The sequence below is a fragment of the Nerophis ophidion genome, linkage group LG08 (genome assembly GCF_033978795.1).
Source record: "Nerophis ophidion isolate RoL-2023_Sa linkage group LG08, RoL_Noph_v1.0, whole genome shotgun sequence".
Classification (NCBI taxonomy): domain Eukaryota; kingdom Metazoa; phylum Chordata; class Actinopteri; order Syngnathiformes; family Syngnathidae; genus Nerophis; species Nerophis ophidion.
Window position 1 is genome coordinate 66,169,926 of NC_084618.1, and position 16,427 is coordinate 66,186,352.

Genomic DNA, 16,427 nt, shown 5'->3' on the forward strand with positions numbered 1-16,427 from the left:
ATGTAATGCAGTGGTTTTCAACCTTTTTTCAGTGATGTACCTCCTGTGAACATTTTTTTTAATTCAAGTACCCCCTAATCAGAGCAAAGCATTTTTGGTTGAAAAAAGGAGATAAAGAAGTAAAATACAGCACTATGTCATCAGTTTCTGATTCATTAAATTGTTTAACAGTGCAAAATATTGCTCATTTGTAGTGATCTTTCTTGAACTATTTGGTAAAAAAGGTATAAAAATACCTAAAAACTTGTTGAAAAATAAACAAGTGATTCAATTATAAAGATTTCTACACATAGAAGTAATCATCAACTTAAAGTGCCCTCTTTGGGGATTGTAGTAGAGATCCATCTGGATTCATGAACTTAATTCTAAACATTTCTTCACCCAAAAAATCTTTCACATCAATATTTATGGAACATGTCCACAAAAAAAATCTAGCTGTCAACACTGACTATTGTATTGTTGTATTTTTTTTCACAGTTTATGAACTTACATTCATAATTTGTTGAAGTATTACTCAATAAATATATAAAGGATTTTTGAATTGTTGCTATTTTTAGAATATTTAAAAAAAATCTCACGTACCCCTTGGCATACGTTCAAGTACCCCCATTTGAGAACCACTAATGTAATGCAACTTGTACACGATCGATACAGCTTGTACACCAGACCTTTGTTAAACCATTAAATAATAATTTATACATACATTACAGCAGTGGTTCTCAAATGGGGGTATGCGTACCCCTGGGGGTACTTGAACGTATGCCAAGGGGTACGTGAGATTTTTAGAAAATATTTTAACAATAGCAACGATTCAAAAATCCTTTTTAAATATATTTATTGAATAATACTTCAAAAAAATATGAATGTAAGTTCATAAACTGTGAAATGAAATGCAACAATGCAATATTCAGTGTTGACAGCTAGATTTTTTGTGGACATGTTCCATAAATATTGATGTTAAAGATTTATTTTTTTGTGAAGAAATGTTTAGAATTAAATTCATGAATCCAGATGGATCTCTATTACAATCCCCAAAGAGGGCACTTTAAGTTGATGATTGCTTCTATGTGTAGAAATCTTTATTTATAATTGAATCACTTGTTTATTTTTCAATAAGTTTTTAGTTTTTTAAATATCTTTTTTTCCAAATACTTAAAGAAAGACCAATACAAATGAGCAATATTTTGTACTGTTATACAATTTAATAAATCAGAAACTGATGACATAAGAGCTGTATTTTACTTCTTTATCTCTTTTTTTCAATCAAAAATGCTTTGCTCTGATTAGGGTACTTGAATGTAAAAAATGTTCACAGGGGGTACATCACTGAAAAAAGGTTGAAAACCACTGCATTAAATAATACATTATACATACATTACAGCCTGCACCTAAAAATGATCAAAGATAACGTCACCAATTTCCACTTTTCTCAATGACCAAAAAAATAAAACATCGGATTTTAAACGCGCAAGCTAATTTGTCTACGCGTTTGTAGTCGAGGTATTACGGTTATGAGCAACATGGCTGCCTCATGAAGAGCTGTGTGCAGCGAATAGGTTTCGTAACATTTTGATAGGGTTACCTGCTCTTTTTTTTTTTTTTACAAACCTGACTGTGTATGTCGTCTAAGTAAGTAGTTTGAATAATATATTTTTAGGGAGGGGTTGTGATAATCGTACACGTGTTAAATGAAAGGTATCCGTAGCTCAACTGGTATTTTGCTTCTTTTCAACTATTGTGTCAGTGTGTTGTTAATTTAGCGGAGTTATTCATCCTTTAAAGGTTATCTGAGAATCCATATATTTGTATTTTGAATATTTAGAGCAAATTCGCTGACAACAAAACGAATCACTGATTATTCAGACGAAATACATTATGGCCATGTTTCTGTAAAGTTAAAGTACCGCTGATAGTCACAAACACACTAGGTGTGGGGAGATTTGTCCTCTGCATATGACCCATCACCCCCTGGGAGGTGAGGGGAGCAGTGAGCAGCAGCGGTGGCCGCGCTAAGGAATCATTTTGGTGATTTAACCCCCAATTCCAACCCTTGATGCTGAGTGCTAAGCAGGGAGGTAATGGGTCCCATTTTTATAGTCTTTGGTATGACTTGGCCGGGGTTTGAACTAACCTACCGATCTCACGGCGGACACGCTAACCACGACGCGACATTAAAGGCCTACTGAAATGAGATTTTCTTATTTAAACGGGGATAGCAGGTCCATTCTATGTGTCCTGCTTGATCATTTCGCGATATTGCCATATTTTTGCTGAAAGGATTTAGCAGAGAACATCGACGATAAAGTTTGCAACTTTTGGTCGATAATAAAAAAGCCTTGCCTGTACCGGAAGTAGCAGACGATGTGCGCGTGACATCACGGGTTGTCGGGCTCCTCACATCCTCACATTGTTTATAATCACAGCCACCAGCAGCAAGAGCGATTCGGACCGAGAAAGTGACGATTTCCCCATTAATTTTAGAGAGGATGAAAGATTCGTGGATGAGGAAAGTTAGAGTGAAGCACAAAGAAAGAAAGAAAAAAAAAGGCGAGGGCAGTGAGACCGATTCAGATGTTATTAGACACATTTATTAGGATAATTCTGGAAAATCCCTTATCTGATTACTAGTGTTACTAGTGTTTTAGTGAGATTATAAAGTCATACCTGAAAGTCGGAGGGTTGTGTTGACCACCAGTGTCTCTGATGGAAGCCATGGAGGAGCCAAGAAAGTCGCAGCTGCCTTTATGACAGCTGCTGCAGGAGGACGCAAGCTCTGCTAATGTCTCCGGTAAGAGCCGACTTGTTACCATAATGTTTGTCACCGAAAACTGCCGGTTGACATGTGGTCAGGAAACATGTTCGCTTGACCGCTCTGTTCCATAATAAAGCTTCACAACAAGCAAACACCGGTTGTGTTTTGGTTGCTAAAGGCAGCTGCAATCCACCGCTTTCCACCAACAGCATTCTTTTTCATAGTCTCCGTTATTAATTGAACAAATTGCAAATGATTCAGCAACACAGATGTCCAGAATACTGTGTAATTATGTGATTAAATCGGACGACTTTTAGCCGTGAGTGGTGCTGTGATAAAATGTCCGCTCTAACCAATAACGTCACAAGCACGCGTCAATTTTAAATTTCCTGCGACGTTTCTTGTTGAAAACGTGGCGGGAAATTAAAAATTACAATTTAGTAAACTAAACCGGCCGTGTTGGCATGTGTTGCAATGTTAAGATTTAATCATTGATATGTAAACTATCAGACTGCGTGGTCGGTAGTAGTGGGTTTCAGTAGGCCTTTAAGTCCAGCTGTACTATTACCATGTGGACGCATTAAAGTCTCGTATAGGAGAGATAAATGATAAATAATCCATAAAATACCATTACTGTCACTGAACCTTGTTTCCCCCCTTCTCACAGTTCAGCATTCTCCATGTTGACTAATAAATTTTCATCATTGGAGAGTTTCCTGCTTCTGGTCTCCAGGCATGCCAGCCAGCTTGCCAGACAGCGCTATGACGTCATTGTGGTGGGTGGAGGTCATGCAGGGACCGAGGCGGCAGCGGCCGCCTCCAGGGTGGGAGCGCAGACGCTGCTGGTCACACAGAAAATACAAACTATTGGTGAGAGTTTAAACCAACTAGATAAATACTGTGCTTGAGTGAGAATTAGCTTACTTTCATGGTGCGCTTTCCTCTAGGTGCCTTGTCATGCAACCCGTCCTTGGGCGGAGTAGGCAAGGGTCACCTTGTGAAGGAAGTGGATGCTTTAGACGGGATTTGTGGTCGAGCAGGAGACTGGGCTGGCATCCATTTCTCCATCTTGAACCGGAGGAAAGGCCCTGCTGTGTGGGGGCCACGGGCTCAACTAGACCGCCAACGCTACCGCCAGTTTATACAAGTAAAAAAAATATATATATTTTTTTTGTTTAATGTATCCAAAATGATGATTACATTAAAAGCTCAAACTGTTGGGGACGGCGTGCTCGGTTGGTAGAGTGTCCTTGCCAGCAACCTGTTTCTTGTTTCGATCCCCACCTTCTACCAACCTCATCACGTCCGTTGTGTCCTTGAGCAAGGCACTCCATTCTTGTTCCTGATGGGTCGTGGTTAGTATGACAGCTCCCGCCATCAGTGTGTGAATTGGTGAATGTGGAAATAGTGTCAAAGTGCTTTGAGTACCTTGAAGGTAGAAAAGCGCTATACAGGTATAACCCATTTACCATTTAGATAGGGCATTTATTTCCATAAAATCGCAAAAAGGGGAGTTTTCGTTATGGTTTCTAAAATGTGAAAACTCGTAATTGTACAACACAGCAGCAACCAAACCAATGCTGTAATAACGGTAAAGTGCAAAATTGCAGTGTGGTAGATGGTAGAGCGGCCGCACAGCAACTTGAAGGTTCTTGGTTCGAATCCAGCTTCCGCCATCCAAGTCACAAGCGATGTGTCCTTGGGAAAGACACTTCACCCACCTTACTTCCAGTGCGGCTTACACTGGCGTATGAATGTGATTTATTGTTTGATGGTCGTCGGAGGGGGCCATAGGAGTATATTGGCCGCCATGCTTCCCCTAGGGCAGCTGTGGCTACAAATGTAGCTTAACCACGTCCTCGTGTGAATGTGGAATGAATGCTTGATGGGCTCTCAGTTCTGTCTGTAAAGCGCTTTGAGTGTTTGGAAAAGCGCTATATAAATCAAATCCATTATTATCATTATTCATTTCCCAGAGTTTAATGCAAAAAACAGTATGTGTTACACAACTCACACTTAAGTTTACAAAGAGGTAAAAAAAAAACTACTTCAAATGCAGCTTCTGCTATTACAGCAGTGCTTCTCAAATATATATTCTGTTACACCCCCCAAGGAAGAAGAAAATATTTTGCGTCTCCCCACTCTCCACCGTGACTATAAATAGTATAATTTGTCTGTAAAATTTTAATAACTATACATACCTCTGCATAACATCTATCCATCCATTTTCTACCGCTTGTCTCTTTTGGGGTCGCTGGAGCCTATCTCTGCTGCATTCGGGCTTGGATTGATTGAAACTTTTATTAGTAGATTGTACAGTACAGTACATATTCCGTACAATTGACCACCCGAATAAGTTTTTCAACTTGTTTAAGTTGGGGTCCACGTTAATCAATTCATGGTAAAAATATATACTATCAGCATAATACAGTCATCACACAAGTTAATTATCATAGTATATACATTGAATTATTTACATTATTTACAATCCGGGGGGTGGGATGAGGAGCTTTGGTTGATATCAGTACTTCAGTCATCAACATTTGCATCAACAGAGAAATGGACATTGAAACAGTGTAGGTCTTACTTAGTAGGATATGTGCAGCCAGCAGAGAACATAGTGAGTTCAGATAGCATAAGAACAAGTATATACATTAGAAATACATTTGACTTTTTACATTGGGTTATTTACAATCCGGGGAGATGGGATGTGAATGGAGATGAAGGTGTTGTTTTAGAGCGGTTTTGAAGGAGGAAAGAGATGCACTTACTTTTACACCTGTTGGGAGTGCATTCTACATTGATGTGGCATAGAAAGAGAATGAGTTAAGACCTTTGTTAGGCAGGGAACACCCTGGACAAGTCGCCACATCATCGCAGGGCCAACACAAATAGACAACATTCACACTCATATTTAAACACTAGTGCCAATTTGGTGTTACCAATCAACTTATCCCCCGGTGCATGTCTTTGGAGGTGAGAGGAAAACCTGATTACCCAGAGGGAAACCACGCAGTCACGGGGAAAACATGCAAACTCCACACAGAAAGATCCCGAGGCTGGGATTGAACTCAGAACTACTTAGGACTTGCCTTTGTAAGCTTATTAACATTAAAGGAAACAACACACCGGTCTTTCCTCATCTCCCACCGTGGTTACAGTGAAGCCAAGTGCTACATACGCCTCCATTATATTCTTGTACGGTAAAAAAAGCATGTTGTCCGAGGTCACAAGCGCCTCTCCTGGCATCGCACTGTGCCTGCCCCACAATTTTAGGACTGCATGAGACACACTCCATTAGAAACCACAACAGGCGGTGAGTGAATTAAGTAGTTGATCACCGTAATCGTGTTCTCCGCCTGTAGTCAGAGCTGCTATCCACTCCCGGACTGACGATTCTGGAGGGATCTGTAGAGGAGCTTCTTGTGACAGAACCAAACCCAGAAGAGCACGGACAGCACAAAGTCACCGGAATACGCTTGGGTAGCAAACACATCAAATTGAGTTGTTTTAATGAACACATGTAAGTTTATTTCTTTCCTTATGTGAGCTGGTGGAAGCCTTCCAATCTCTGCTGGCTCTGTGGTTCTTACCACTGGTACGTTCCTCTCCGGTTCCCTCTTCATGGGTCAGACCAATTCCCCTGGAGGCCGGATTGGAGATGCCCCGTCCAGCACCGGGATGTCCTACACGCTGCGGGAACGGCTGGGGCTTAAGCTAGGTCGACTCAGGACGGGGACCCCTCCCAGAATTGTGAAGAGTTCTGTTGACTTCCATGAGGCTACGCTGCACCCCCCTGACAGTCAGCCTAGTCCCTTCAGCTTCCTGAATACACACACTCACTGCAAGGTACTTTGAATACTGCACTGCTAATTATTAAAATGGCTTGGTCTGATGTTGTATATTATTCATAAGCCTGAGGAGCAGCTGCCATGCTTTTTGACCTATACCAGTCCTGGTGTGGAAAACATGGTGAGGGAGAGTGTTCATCTCAACTGTCACATACAGCAAGACACCAAAGGCCCCAGGTACTCAGTTGTTATAGCATATTCATTTTTGATTGGCAATGTACAATATCACACAAAGTTGTACATCCAGCACATTCCGGCAATCATTATAAAATATAATTTTAATTACAGTGGAACCTCGACATAAGAATTAAAATAGTTCTTCAACAGTGTTCGTTAATAGAAAAGTGTGTATATTGAAGCAAATTTCTCCATAACAATGTAACATGAATAATGGGTTTCAGCCTCAACAAAATTCCATACTTTAGAAAAAGTGGATACACTTTGAAAACAATATAAAGCATTATATACAGTGTTGTATATTAAACAAACATAACAAGGGTGTGATGGATCGACTATTTAATAGCAGAGTCAAAACAACATTTAGCCGAGCTGTGAAAGGCTCATTTGTAGCTGCCCTGCCAGCACGCACGCACGCACGCACGCACGCACGCACGCACGCACGCACGCACGCACGCACGCACGCACGCACGCACGCACGCACACACACACACACACACACACACACACACACACACACACACACACACACACACACACACACACACACACACACACACACACACACACACACACACACACACACACACAGTCCCTAGCATTGTAATGCATTCAGTTTGAAATCACAAAACTCCCTAACTTTTACATCCCATTCGGTACATTGATTAGGAATACAAAATAAAATCCACTTGATGTTGATGTTAATTTTCTTTGCTTAGCGAGAAGTGTGGGGGGGAAAGGCAGTGTTGACTATGCTGTGGATACTTCCTGAATGTTTCAAACCACACTTCACTTGTTCTTTGCTTTCTTTACTCATATTGAGTTAGCAAAATAAGAAAAATGTTAAAATGGCAAAAACAGTCTGTGGTTTGTAATTGGAAGTTTGTACAATGAGGGGTTGGTAAATTGAGGTTCCACTGTATTTACTACTATATATCAACTTCTCAAGGTAGAAACATTAGAAATGATGCTGGGATATTATATAAGTGGGGTCAGTGTACAGCCTCAAACAATATATAATTACTGTTACCAAAATAACACAGAGCCATGTTAGATACCTTGCGCTCCTCTTTCCGCTTGAGGATGCCCCTCATGTGCTCTATTGGGTTCAGGTCTGCTGGACATACTCGACTACTCAATCACTCACTCGCCCACAGACAGGCTTTTCAAGCAGACATTGAAGCAAAATATTCCCGAAAAATGCCAGAGCCAAAAAACTTGTCCTTTTCCTTCTTAATGTTCCACGTGCAATAATTACCTTCAGAAAACTTTGAGTTTGATTGCACAAAATCGTTGAATTTTTCACAAATGTGCCAGTACGTAGACTCACGAGAGTGCACTGCGTGCGAAGTCATGACATCATGTCTGCATGCGGGTCAGATTGCATCACATTAGAAATCTATTTATTTTTGTAATGTGAACTAACACTAAAAAGATCAAATTTGACAAAACAAATCTGAATTGGACATCCGACCCTGCAGTGTGAACATAGCCTTTAGTGAAGGTTTGTACATTGTGAGTACACTAGTAAGTGCAATACAGTAAGAAACATAATAATGGGGTGATGGATCAACTTTTATCTTTATTAACGAGCCAATACAACAACAAGCTGCTGATCTCTGTATGCGCTGCTCTGCCAACATGCGCACACAACCCCACAGAAGTCCCTTTGGTGCCCTCACAATTGGTCAAATAACACAAAATCCTTAACTTATATTGGTGCAAAAATTAAGATTTACTGCGATGAGGTGGCGACTTGTCCAGGGTGTACCCCACCTTCTGCCCGATTGTAGCTGAGATAGGCACTAGCGCCCCCCCCCCCCCGTGACCCCAAAGGGAATAAGCGGTAGAAATGGATGGATAGAATTAAGATTTAACATTAGCAAAGGAGGAGCTAACAAGAAAGTAGCAGACAGCGGGAGAGACAAGAGGGTTTTAGGGGGAGGGGTTGATCTGCCATTTCTTTTCTTTTCTCCTCTGCCCCCCTCTCCCTTGTGGGTAGGGGGGAGGAGGAGACACTGATCCGTTGGCCATGGATGAAGCTGGCTGTCCAGAGTCAGGACCAGGGGTGGACCGCTCACTTGTGCATAGTTTGGGGACATCTCTGCGCTGCTGACCTGTCTCCGCTTGGGATGGTGTCCAGCTGGCCCCACTATGGACTAGACTCTCACTATTATGTTAGATCCACTATGGACTGAACTTTGCTTTCAGTTTCCCCTAGAGGAATGGTGGTTGCCCACATATGCAGCCTCTGTCATTCACATTGACGTCCCACTGGGGTGAGTTTTTCCTTGCCCTTATGTGGGCTCTGTACCGCGGATGTTGTTGTGGCTTGTGCAGCCTTTTGAGACACTTCTGATTTAGGGCTATATAAATAAACATTGATTGATTGATTGAGGGGCGATGTGTGCGCCTGTGTGCCTTTGAAGAGCTACTTCTAGTTCAGCTGTGCTATAGTTTTTCTCCGCCACAGGGATATGTTTGCTTTGGCATATTTTTCACAAATGTCCTAGCTCATCACAACTAAACTTGCTGTAGAGTCTTTCTTACTTGCACTCCTCGCAAATAGTATTTTTTCCAACTCCATTGTGATTCACTTCTCCTTTACATGCTCGCCTGTATCCTTTTTGGCACTCATATTCAACTAGCAAAATGGACAAAACCTGTCAAAGGTGAAAAAACTCAGAAATGGCACACACGCTGAAGCGCTGAGAAGTGACTAGTATTATAGTGCACAGCAAGTGAAGTGGAGGGTCCGCCTCCTTGAAAATGCTGCGCCCTGCTTTTAGCCTGCAGGCTGGACACAAAATGAATGAAGTGTACGTACACAGAGACATGGTTCGCACACAAAAGCATTTCAGGCTCGAACTAATGAAGGATTTGTAAATTGAGGTACCGTAATAAAACCTCCTTGTCTATTTGTCTCTTTAGGTACTGTCCCTCAATTGAGTCCAAAGTACTTCGCTTTCCGGGCCGCAAGCATCAGGTGTGGCTGGAGCCTGAAGGCATGACCTCTGACCTCATATACCCTCAGGGTCTGTCTATGACTATGCCCCCTGACATTCAACTCCGCCTCATCAGAGAGATCCCGGCCTTGCGCAGAGCCGAAATCCAGACACCTGGTACATGACTTGATAAAGGGGCTTTCTATTACCAACTCAATAATGTGTTGTTTGAGATGGAATTTTGTTACATTGGACCCATGCAGGTTATGGTGTGCAGTATGACTTTGTGTGCCCGACTCAGCTGAGCCCTGCACTGCAGGTGAAAAGCACTCAGGGTCTCTTTCTCGCCGGGCAGATTAACGGGACCACAGGGTACGAGGAGGCTGCAGCACAGGTAGGTACATTCAACGTTTTTTTTATGCATAGGTGCCAAGACCTTGCTCACTGTTTTATGCAGGGCTTGTGGGCGGGGGTCAACGCTGCCCGTGCGGCTCTCTCCATGCCGACAATGGCGCTGTCTCGGACTAATAGCTACATTGGCGTTCTTATCGACGACCTGATAACGCGAGGTGTCACGGAACCATACAGGATGTTCACAAGTCGGGCTGAGTTTCGCACGTCTCTAAGGCCGGACAACGCAGACTTGCGCCTAACACTGAAAGGTAAACATGTTTGCAGAACTCTTTGAAAGTGATTATTGCATATATCTCTACATTTTTAGGTTTTGAGGAGGTGGGATGTGTGTCATCCATGCGGTACAAGGGGACTGTGCGAGTGCGGGACAGCCTTCAGGAAGCTCTAGCAGCTCTCCAGGATGTCTCCATGTCCATCATCAACTGGAGAGACAAGCTTCCACATGTGCACATCAGTGAGACGAAGGCTGGCATTCTGACGCAAGTTTTACAACTTCTTAGAATTACATAAAAGTGTGTTCGTGGTCAAGTTTTATGTCCTCAGGTATAGGGTTTCTCTTTCAGTGGCTCAGAGCTGTTACAGTACAACGACGTGTCCTTTGAAACGTTAGCAGCCGCCTTCCCAGAATGCCTTTCAGCGTACAGGGAATTTGCACAAAGGCTGAAGATAGAAGGTGACAAGCCCAAATAATCCACTGGCTATGCAATGCTCGACAATAACAACATCCCGCTGATGCTGCCTTATAATTACTATGGACCACCAAAGCGTAACACCACAATAGAGAACAACTGACACAATAACAGCCTCATTTAGAAAGTAAATATCCAAATGTCCACATGAAAACACATTTAGCCAAAGTAGCAGGTGACACCATAGCCCAGGGCTCTTCTACTGGTGGCCCAGGAATGTCACCATACTGGGCCCCAAGTCTAGCACAAAACTTGTGAGACAAACATTTTTGCAGAAATTCCTAAAAACACTCGAGCGCTATTGTTGTATAGAGGAACTTGGACCCCTGTAAACACAATGGCAGATCTTTGCTAGCAAACAGAACACTGGGGTCCAAACTTCTTATTTACATGACTGAGGCATTCCTCAAGGCACCCCTTTAAAGTCCTCTCTTTTTTAACAGTTACACTTTTTTTTGTAATTTGATTTATATAACTAAGGTGTTGCTGTAGTTTACTTCAGTTGCAGTCAGTAGTCATTTGTCCAACTTATTCAGTTATGCTAGTGGTGTTCCTTAAAATTCCATTTTGTCTTTTTTATAAATTGGCCTACTCGACCACGAGTCCAGTTAAAAAAAACACTTATAAAATACTCACATTTTTGCAGCAGATTCTTAATAACAGTAGAGTGCTGTCTTAGACATGATCTTTGACTTACTTTTTTTCAGAATATCCTTAAAAACAGCAAAAGTGCTCGTATAACTCTGACAATACAGCCAAAATCCAATGTCTACTGTAGAGGACGCTGGTTCTCCCTGATATACAAAATAAGACTAATAGTAAAGGGAGAAGTCCGGCCCCCGGTTCATCTCTTCCTGGAAGTGTGGCCAATCATAATCATGAAGAAAGTTATTAGTGGAAAAAACAATAAAACAACAATAGTGAATCATGGAAAAGTGGGATGTTTTGTCAGTTTTTCTTGAATATTACACTTATTAATGTAAAGTACATTTTGCCTCACAAAAATAAATAAACATGTTTTTTTTTTTGTTTTTTTTTTATTATACTGTATTGTACAACCAACTGAACATCATAATGTTCTTTGGCAATGTCTCCTGTGCAGCTGTGTACAGGCCCCACTATATGTACCAGCAAAAGGAAATGGAGAGAATTCAAAAGGAAGAGAGCATGTCTCTCCCACAGGACTTGGACTACTTCTCTCTGCCGGTGTCTCTCTCTCAGGAAGTCAGAGAGATTTTGGACAGAGTTCGGCCCACCACAGTGAGTCCGGACTCAGTGCCCAACTTGTCCTTATAATGTATTTTGTAGTATTTAATAAAGCAGTGCACTGTGTTTCCTAGTTGGGTGCTGCAACACGTTTGCAAGGAATAACTCCGGCTGCGATCGTCAACCTTTTCAACTATGTTCGACACTCGGACAGGAAGCTGAAAAGAATGCAGAGGAGCTAACCCCACCAAAAAGAGTGAAGAAAAGCTTTGTATGAAAAAATATTTACACATATTCACCTGAGATGCTCATACTTAAAATGTTCACAAATAAATTACCATATTTTAAGACCACACAAACAATCATGTGTACTTTTTCTTGACGTTTTCTCTTTCAGTGAACATTCACTAAATGTAATTTGTATAATTGGGTCTGCAGGTTTTAAACTTGAAGAAAAAAAACAACATCGTCTATGATCCACTTACCGGCTAAAGAATTCTGACCTGACATTGAGCAGCATTAAACTTAAGATGTCCTTTAAATTGACCCAAAGCCCTCGTAGAGTTTGGGGTAAACTGTCATGTCAGCAAATGCCACCTCAGTGGTTAGCGTGACAGGTGACACCAGAGGACACTAAAAGATACAAAGAAAAAAAGATTTTAGTTATTTTTAAGGTGAAGAAATTTGAAACATTTGTTCAACCAACCTTGAACTTGCGACACTGGAAAAGATATTTAGCTCCCAGAATGTAACTTTGAGGAAGATGCAGGAGGCCCATGTGAGCCCATAGCACTTGCACAGAGAGACGGTATGGAAGGGTGCAGCCTGAATCACATGTTTCCTGAGGCGGGGGGAAAGCTGTTCAGTAAGTACTCTTCAAGACTTTGTAAATTCATACTGTGAACAAAAGTAGACCATTATACATAGAGAAAGTGAAAATTGTTTAATCAAGCATAGTTACAACATAGTCAATCACATATTCCAGTTTCTTATTACAAAATGTCTGAAAAAGAGTACAGAGAAGCAGAGCCTCTTTAATACTACAGTACCTCTTTTCCATTTACAAAAAATTCACACACAAACCCCCCTCCCCCCACCCCCGCAGTAGAACTGATGACCTCAAGGGGTCAGTCATGGACCTCCATTTGAGGACCTCTGTAACACTAAAAAAGTTGTTTTTTTCTTAAGGTTATATTTCTCCTTTTCTGTTAAGAATAATGTTTTGTACATTCTTGAGTAGCAGGTTATAGTTTGCTTTGTGCAGAAGTTTAGCGGTTTGCTAATGCACCAACTCATTGAATTTCTATGTTTTTAATTCAACAAATAAAGAGTTTGAACGTTCTCGATTACCAATATTATGTTTTATTCTAACTGACCTGTTTTGTAACATGGTTAGTAAATCAAGCCTACTTTTGTAATTTTTCGTCAATATTTTAACCCAACAAATCAGATATGGTAAAACTAGCAAACAGTATAGTTTTAAATGATAAATGGGTTGTACTTGTATAGCGCTTTTCTACCTTCAAGGTACTCAAAGCGCTTTGACACTACTTCCACATTTACCCATTCACACACACATTCACACACTGATGGAGGGAGCTGCCATGCAAGGCGCCAACCAGAACCCATCAGGAGCAAGGGTGAAGTGTCTTGCTCAGGACACAACGGACGTGACGAGGTTGGTTCTAGGTGGGATTTGAACCAGGGACCCTCGGGTTGCGCACGGCCACTCTCCCACTGCGCCACGCCGTTTTGGTGCAGAAAGTTTTTTGCTTTATTCCTTATTGAAGTATTTTTGCCACCTTATGTTGTATGTTTTCATGAGAGATTTGCATTTCATTTTTCTATATGTCATCACACCTAGAAATGACATTTCTACATTTTTTTTACTTTAATATGTATGTTGTCAATTTGTATTTTTGTTTGACTATCTGTCCTACTGATAAAACAGCTTCCACTCCTCTGGAAATACATTTTACAATATTTTGGAATATTTGAGTGGGATTCTTTTCCCTCTCAATTAACATCTATTATTTATTCAACTGCCACCCCATTTATCACTGCACAATCTACATTCTGTCATTTTTAAAATCCTATTTTGTATCCTACTTAGTTTACTATTCCTGCACAGTTTCTTTTTTCCCTTATCACCAAATGTAGACCTTTGATCACTGAAAATGAAACTTTTTAATGACAAAATGTAAACATATCAATGACTGTGCAAGTGTCGACAAATTCAACATATGGTGCGAATAAATCCTAGAGTGCATCCGGAGAGTATTCACAGATTGATTGATTGAAACTTTTATTAGTAGATTGCACAGTTCAGTACATATTCCGTACAATTGACCACTAAATGGTAACACCCCAATAAGTTTTTCAACTTGTTTAAGTCGGGGTCCACGTTAATCAATTCATTGTACAAACATATACTATCAGCATAATACAGTCATCACACAAGTTAATCATCAGAGTATATACATTGAATTATTTACAATATTTACAATCCGGGGGGTGGGATGAGGAGCTTTGGTTGATATCAGTACTTCAGTCATCAACAATTGCATCAACAGAGAAATGGACATTGAAACAGTGTAGGTCTTACTTAGTAGGATATGTACAGCGAGCAGAGAACATAGTGAGTTCAGATAGCATAAGAACAACATTTGATTATTTACATTAGGTTATTTACAATCCGGGGAGGTTGATTGGCAACACTAAATTGGCCCTAGTGTGTGAATGTGAGTGTGAATGTTGTCTGTCTATCTGTGTTGGCCCTGCGATGAGGTTGCGACTTGTCCAGGGTGTACCCCGCCTTCCACCCGATTGTAGCTGAGATAGGCGCCAGCGCCCCCCGTAACCCCGAAAGGGAATAAGCGGTAGAAAATGGATGGATGGATTGCAATCCGGGGAGATGGGATGTGAATGGAGGAGGGTGTTAGTAAAGGGTTGAAGTTGCCTGTAGGTGTTGTATTAGAGCAATTTTGAAGGAGGATAGAGATGCACTTACTTTTACACCTGTTGGGAGTGCATTCCACAAAGATGTGGCATAGAAAGAGAATGAGGTAAGACCTTTGTTAGATCGGAATCTGGGTTTAACGTGGTTTGTGGAGCTCCCCCTGGCGCTTCACTTTTTCCACATTTTGTTATGTTGCAGCTTTATTCCAAAATGTTATATATTAATTTTTGTCCTCAAAATTCTACACACAATACACCATAATGTCAATGTGAAAAATATCTGTTTTTTTGGTTTGTGAATTTACTAAAAAGAAAATGGCTAAGAAATCATATCTGCATAGGTATTCACAACCTACAGCTTAATTAGAGTCCAACTGTGGTAAATTTAGTTGGTTGGATATGATTGAGAAAAGCACACACCTGTCTCAATATAAAGTCCCACATTTGACAATGCACGGCAGAGAACAAACCAAGAATGAAGTCAAAGGCATTGTCTGTAGACCTGAGATAGGATTGTCTCTAGGCACAAATCTGGGTAAAGGTACAGAAAAATAGCTGCAACTGTGAAGGTCCCAAAGAGCACGGTGGCAACCATCCTTTGTAAATGGAGAAAGTTTTGAACCACCATGATATTTTTCCTGAATCTGACCGGCAGTCTAAACTGAGCTATCCGAGGAGAAGGCACCTCGTCAGGTGGTGACCGAGAACTGTATAGTACCTCTGTCAGTGCTACAGCATTCCTTTGTGGAGAGAGGAGAACCTTCCAAAAGGACAACTTTCTGCAGCAATCCACAAATTAGGCATGTAAGGTAGAGTGGCCAGACAGAAACCATTCCTTTGTAAAAGTCTGCCAGAATGCACCTGAAAGGCAATCAGGCCATGAGAGACTAAATTCTCTGGTCTGATAAAACAAAGTTTAAATTTTTTGGCATGAATGCCGGGCATTATCACCAGGCCAATACCATCCCTACATTGAATAATGATGGTGGCAGCATCATGCTGTGGGGATGTTTTTCAGCGGCAGGAACTGGGAGACCAGTCAGGATATATAGAGGGAAAGGTGAATGCAGAAATGTACAGAGACATCCTGGATGAAAACCTGCTCCACAGTGCTCTTGAACTCAGACTGAGGCAATGGTTCAACTTTCAGCAGGACAACGACCCTAAGCACACAGCCAAGATATCAAAGGAAGGGCTTCAGGACAACTTTTTAAATGTCCTTGAGTGACCAAGCCAAAGGCCATAATTGAATCCAATGGAACGTCTCTGGAGATAACTAAAAATGGCTGCGCTCCGACGCTTGCCATCTAACCTGATGGAGCTTTTGAGAAACTGCAAAGAGGAATGGGCGAAACTGCTAAAAGATAGGTGTCCCAAGCTTGTGACATAGTATTCAAAAATACTTGAGGCTGTAATTGCTGCCAAAGCTGCATCA

General features: G+C 41.3%; 2 protein-coding genes across 5 annotated transcripts in view; one reads left to right on the forward strand and one right to left on the reverse strand.

Moving 5' to 3' along the window:
- Positions 1-1,475: 1,475 nt before the first annotated feature.
- On the forward strand, positions 1,476-12,396 carry mto1 (mitochondrial tRNA translation optimization 1). Of its 3 annotated transcripts, XM_061909458.1 has the most exons (13): positions 1,476-1,629; positions 3,420-3,622; positions 3,700-3,899; positions 6,118-6,235; positions 6,303-6,601; positions 6,668-6,780; positions 9,712-9,902; positions 9,989-10,119; positions 10,183-10,387; positions 10,447-10,618; positions 10,703-10,812; positions 11,931-12,088; positions 12,169-12,396. In XM_061909458.1, the coding sequence occupies exons 1-13, from the start codon at positions 1,619-1,621 to the stop codon at positions 12,274-12,276; spliced, it is 2,019 nt and encodes a 672-aa protein (XP_061765442.1). In that variant the 5' UTR covers positions 1,476-1,618; the 3' UTR covers positions 12,277-12,396. The 3 variants fall into 3 exon arrangements, with proteins under 3 accessions (XP_061765442.1, XP_061765441.1, XP_061765443.1); XM_061909457.1 differs by having other exon boundaries at positions 9,989-10,387; XM_061909459.1 differs by having other exon boundaries at positions 1,480-1,629; positions 3,486-3,622; positions 9,989-10,387.
- Positions 6,784-16,427, reverse strand: part of LOC133558234 (tectonic-3-like) — a 31,136-nt gene continuing 21,492 nt past the window's right edge. For both annotated transcript variants that reach the window (XM_061909461.1, XM_061909460.1), the window contains 2 exons: positions 12,741-12,875; positions 6,784-12,667 (listed from right to left, as the gene is read on the reverse strand). In XM_061909461.1, coding sequence (XP_061765445.1) covers positions 12,572-12,667; positions 12,741-12,875 — 231 coding nt within the window. In that variant the 3' untranslated portion in view covers positions 6,784-12,571. The remainder of the gene's footprint in view (positions 12,668-12,740; positions 12,876-16,427) is intronic.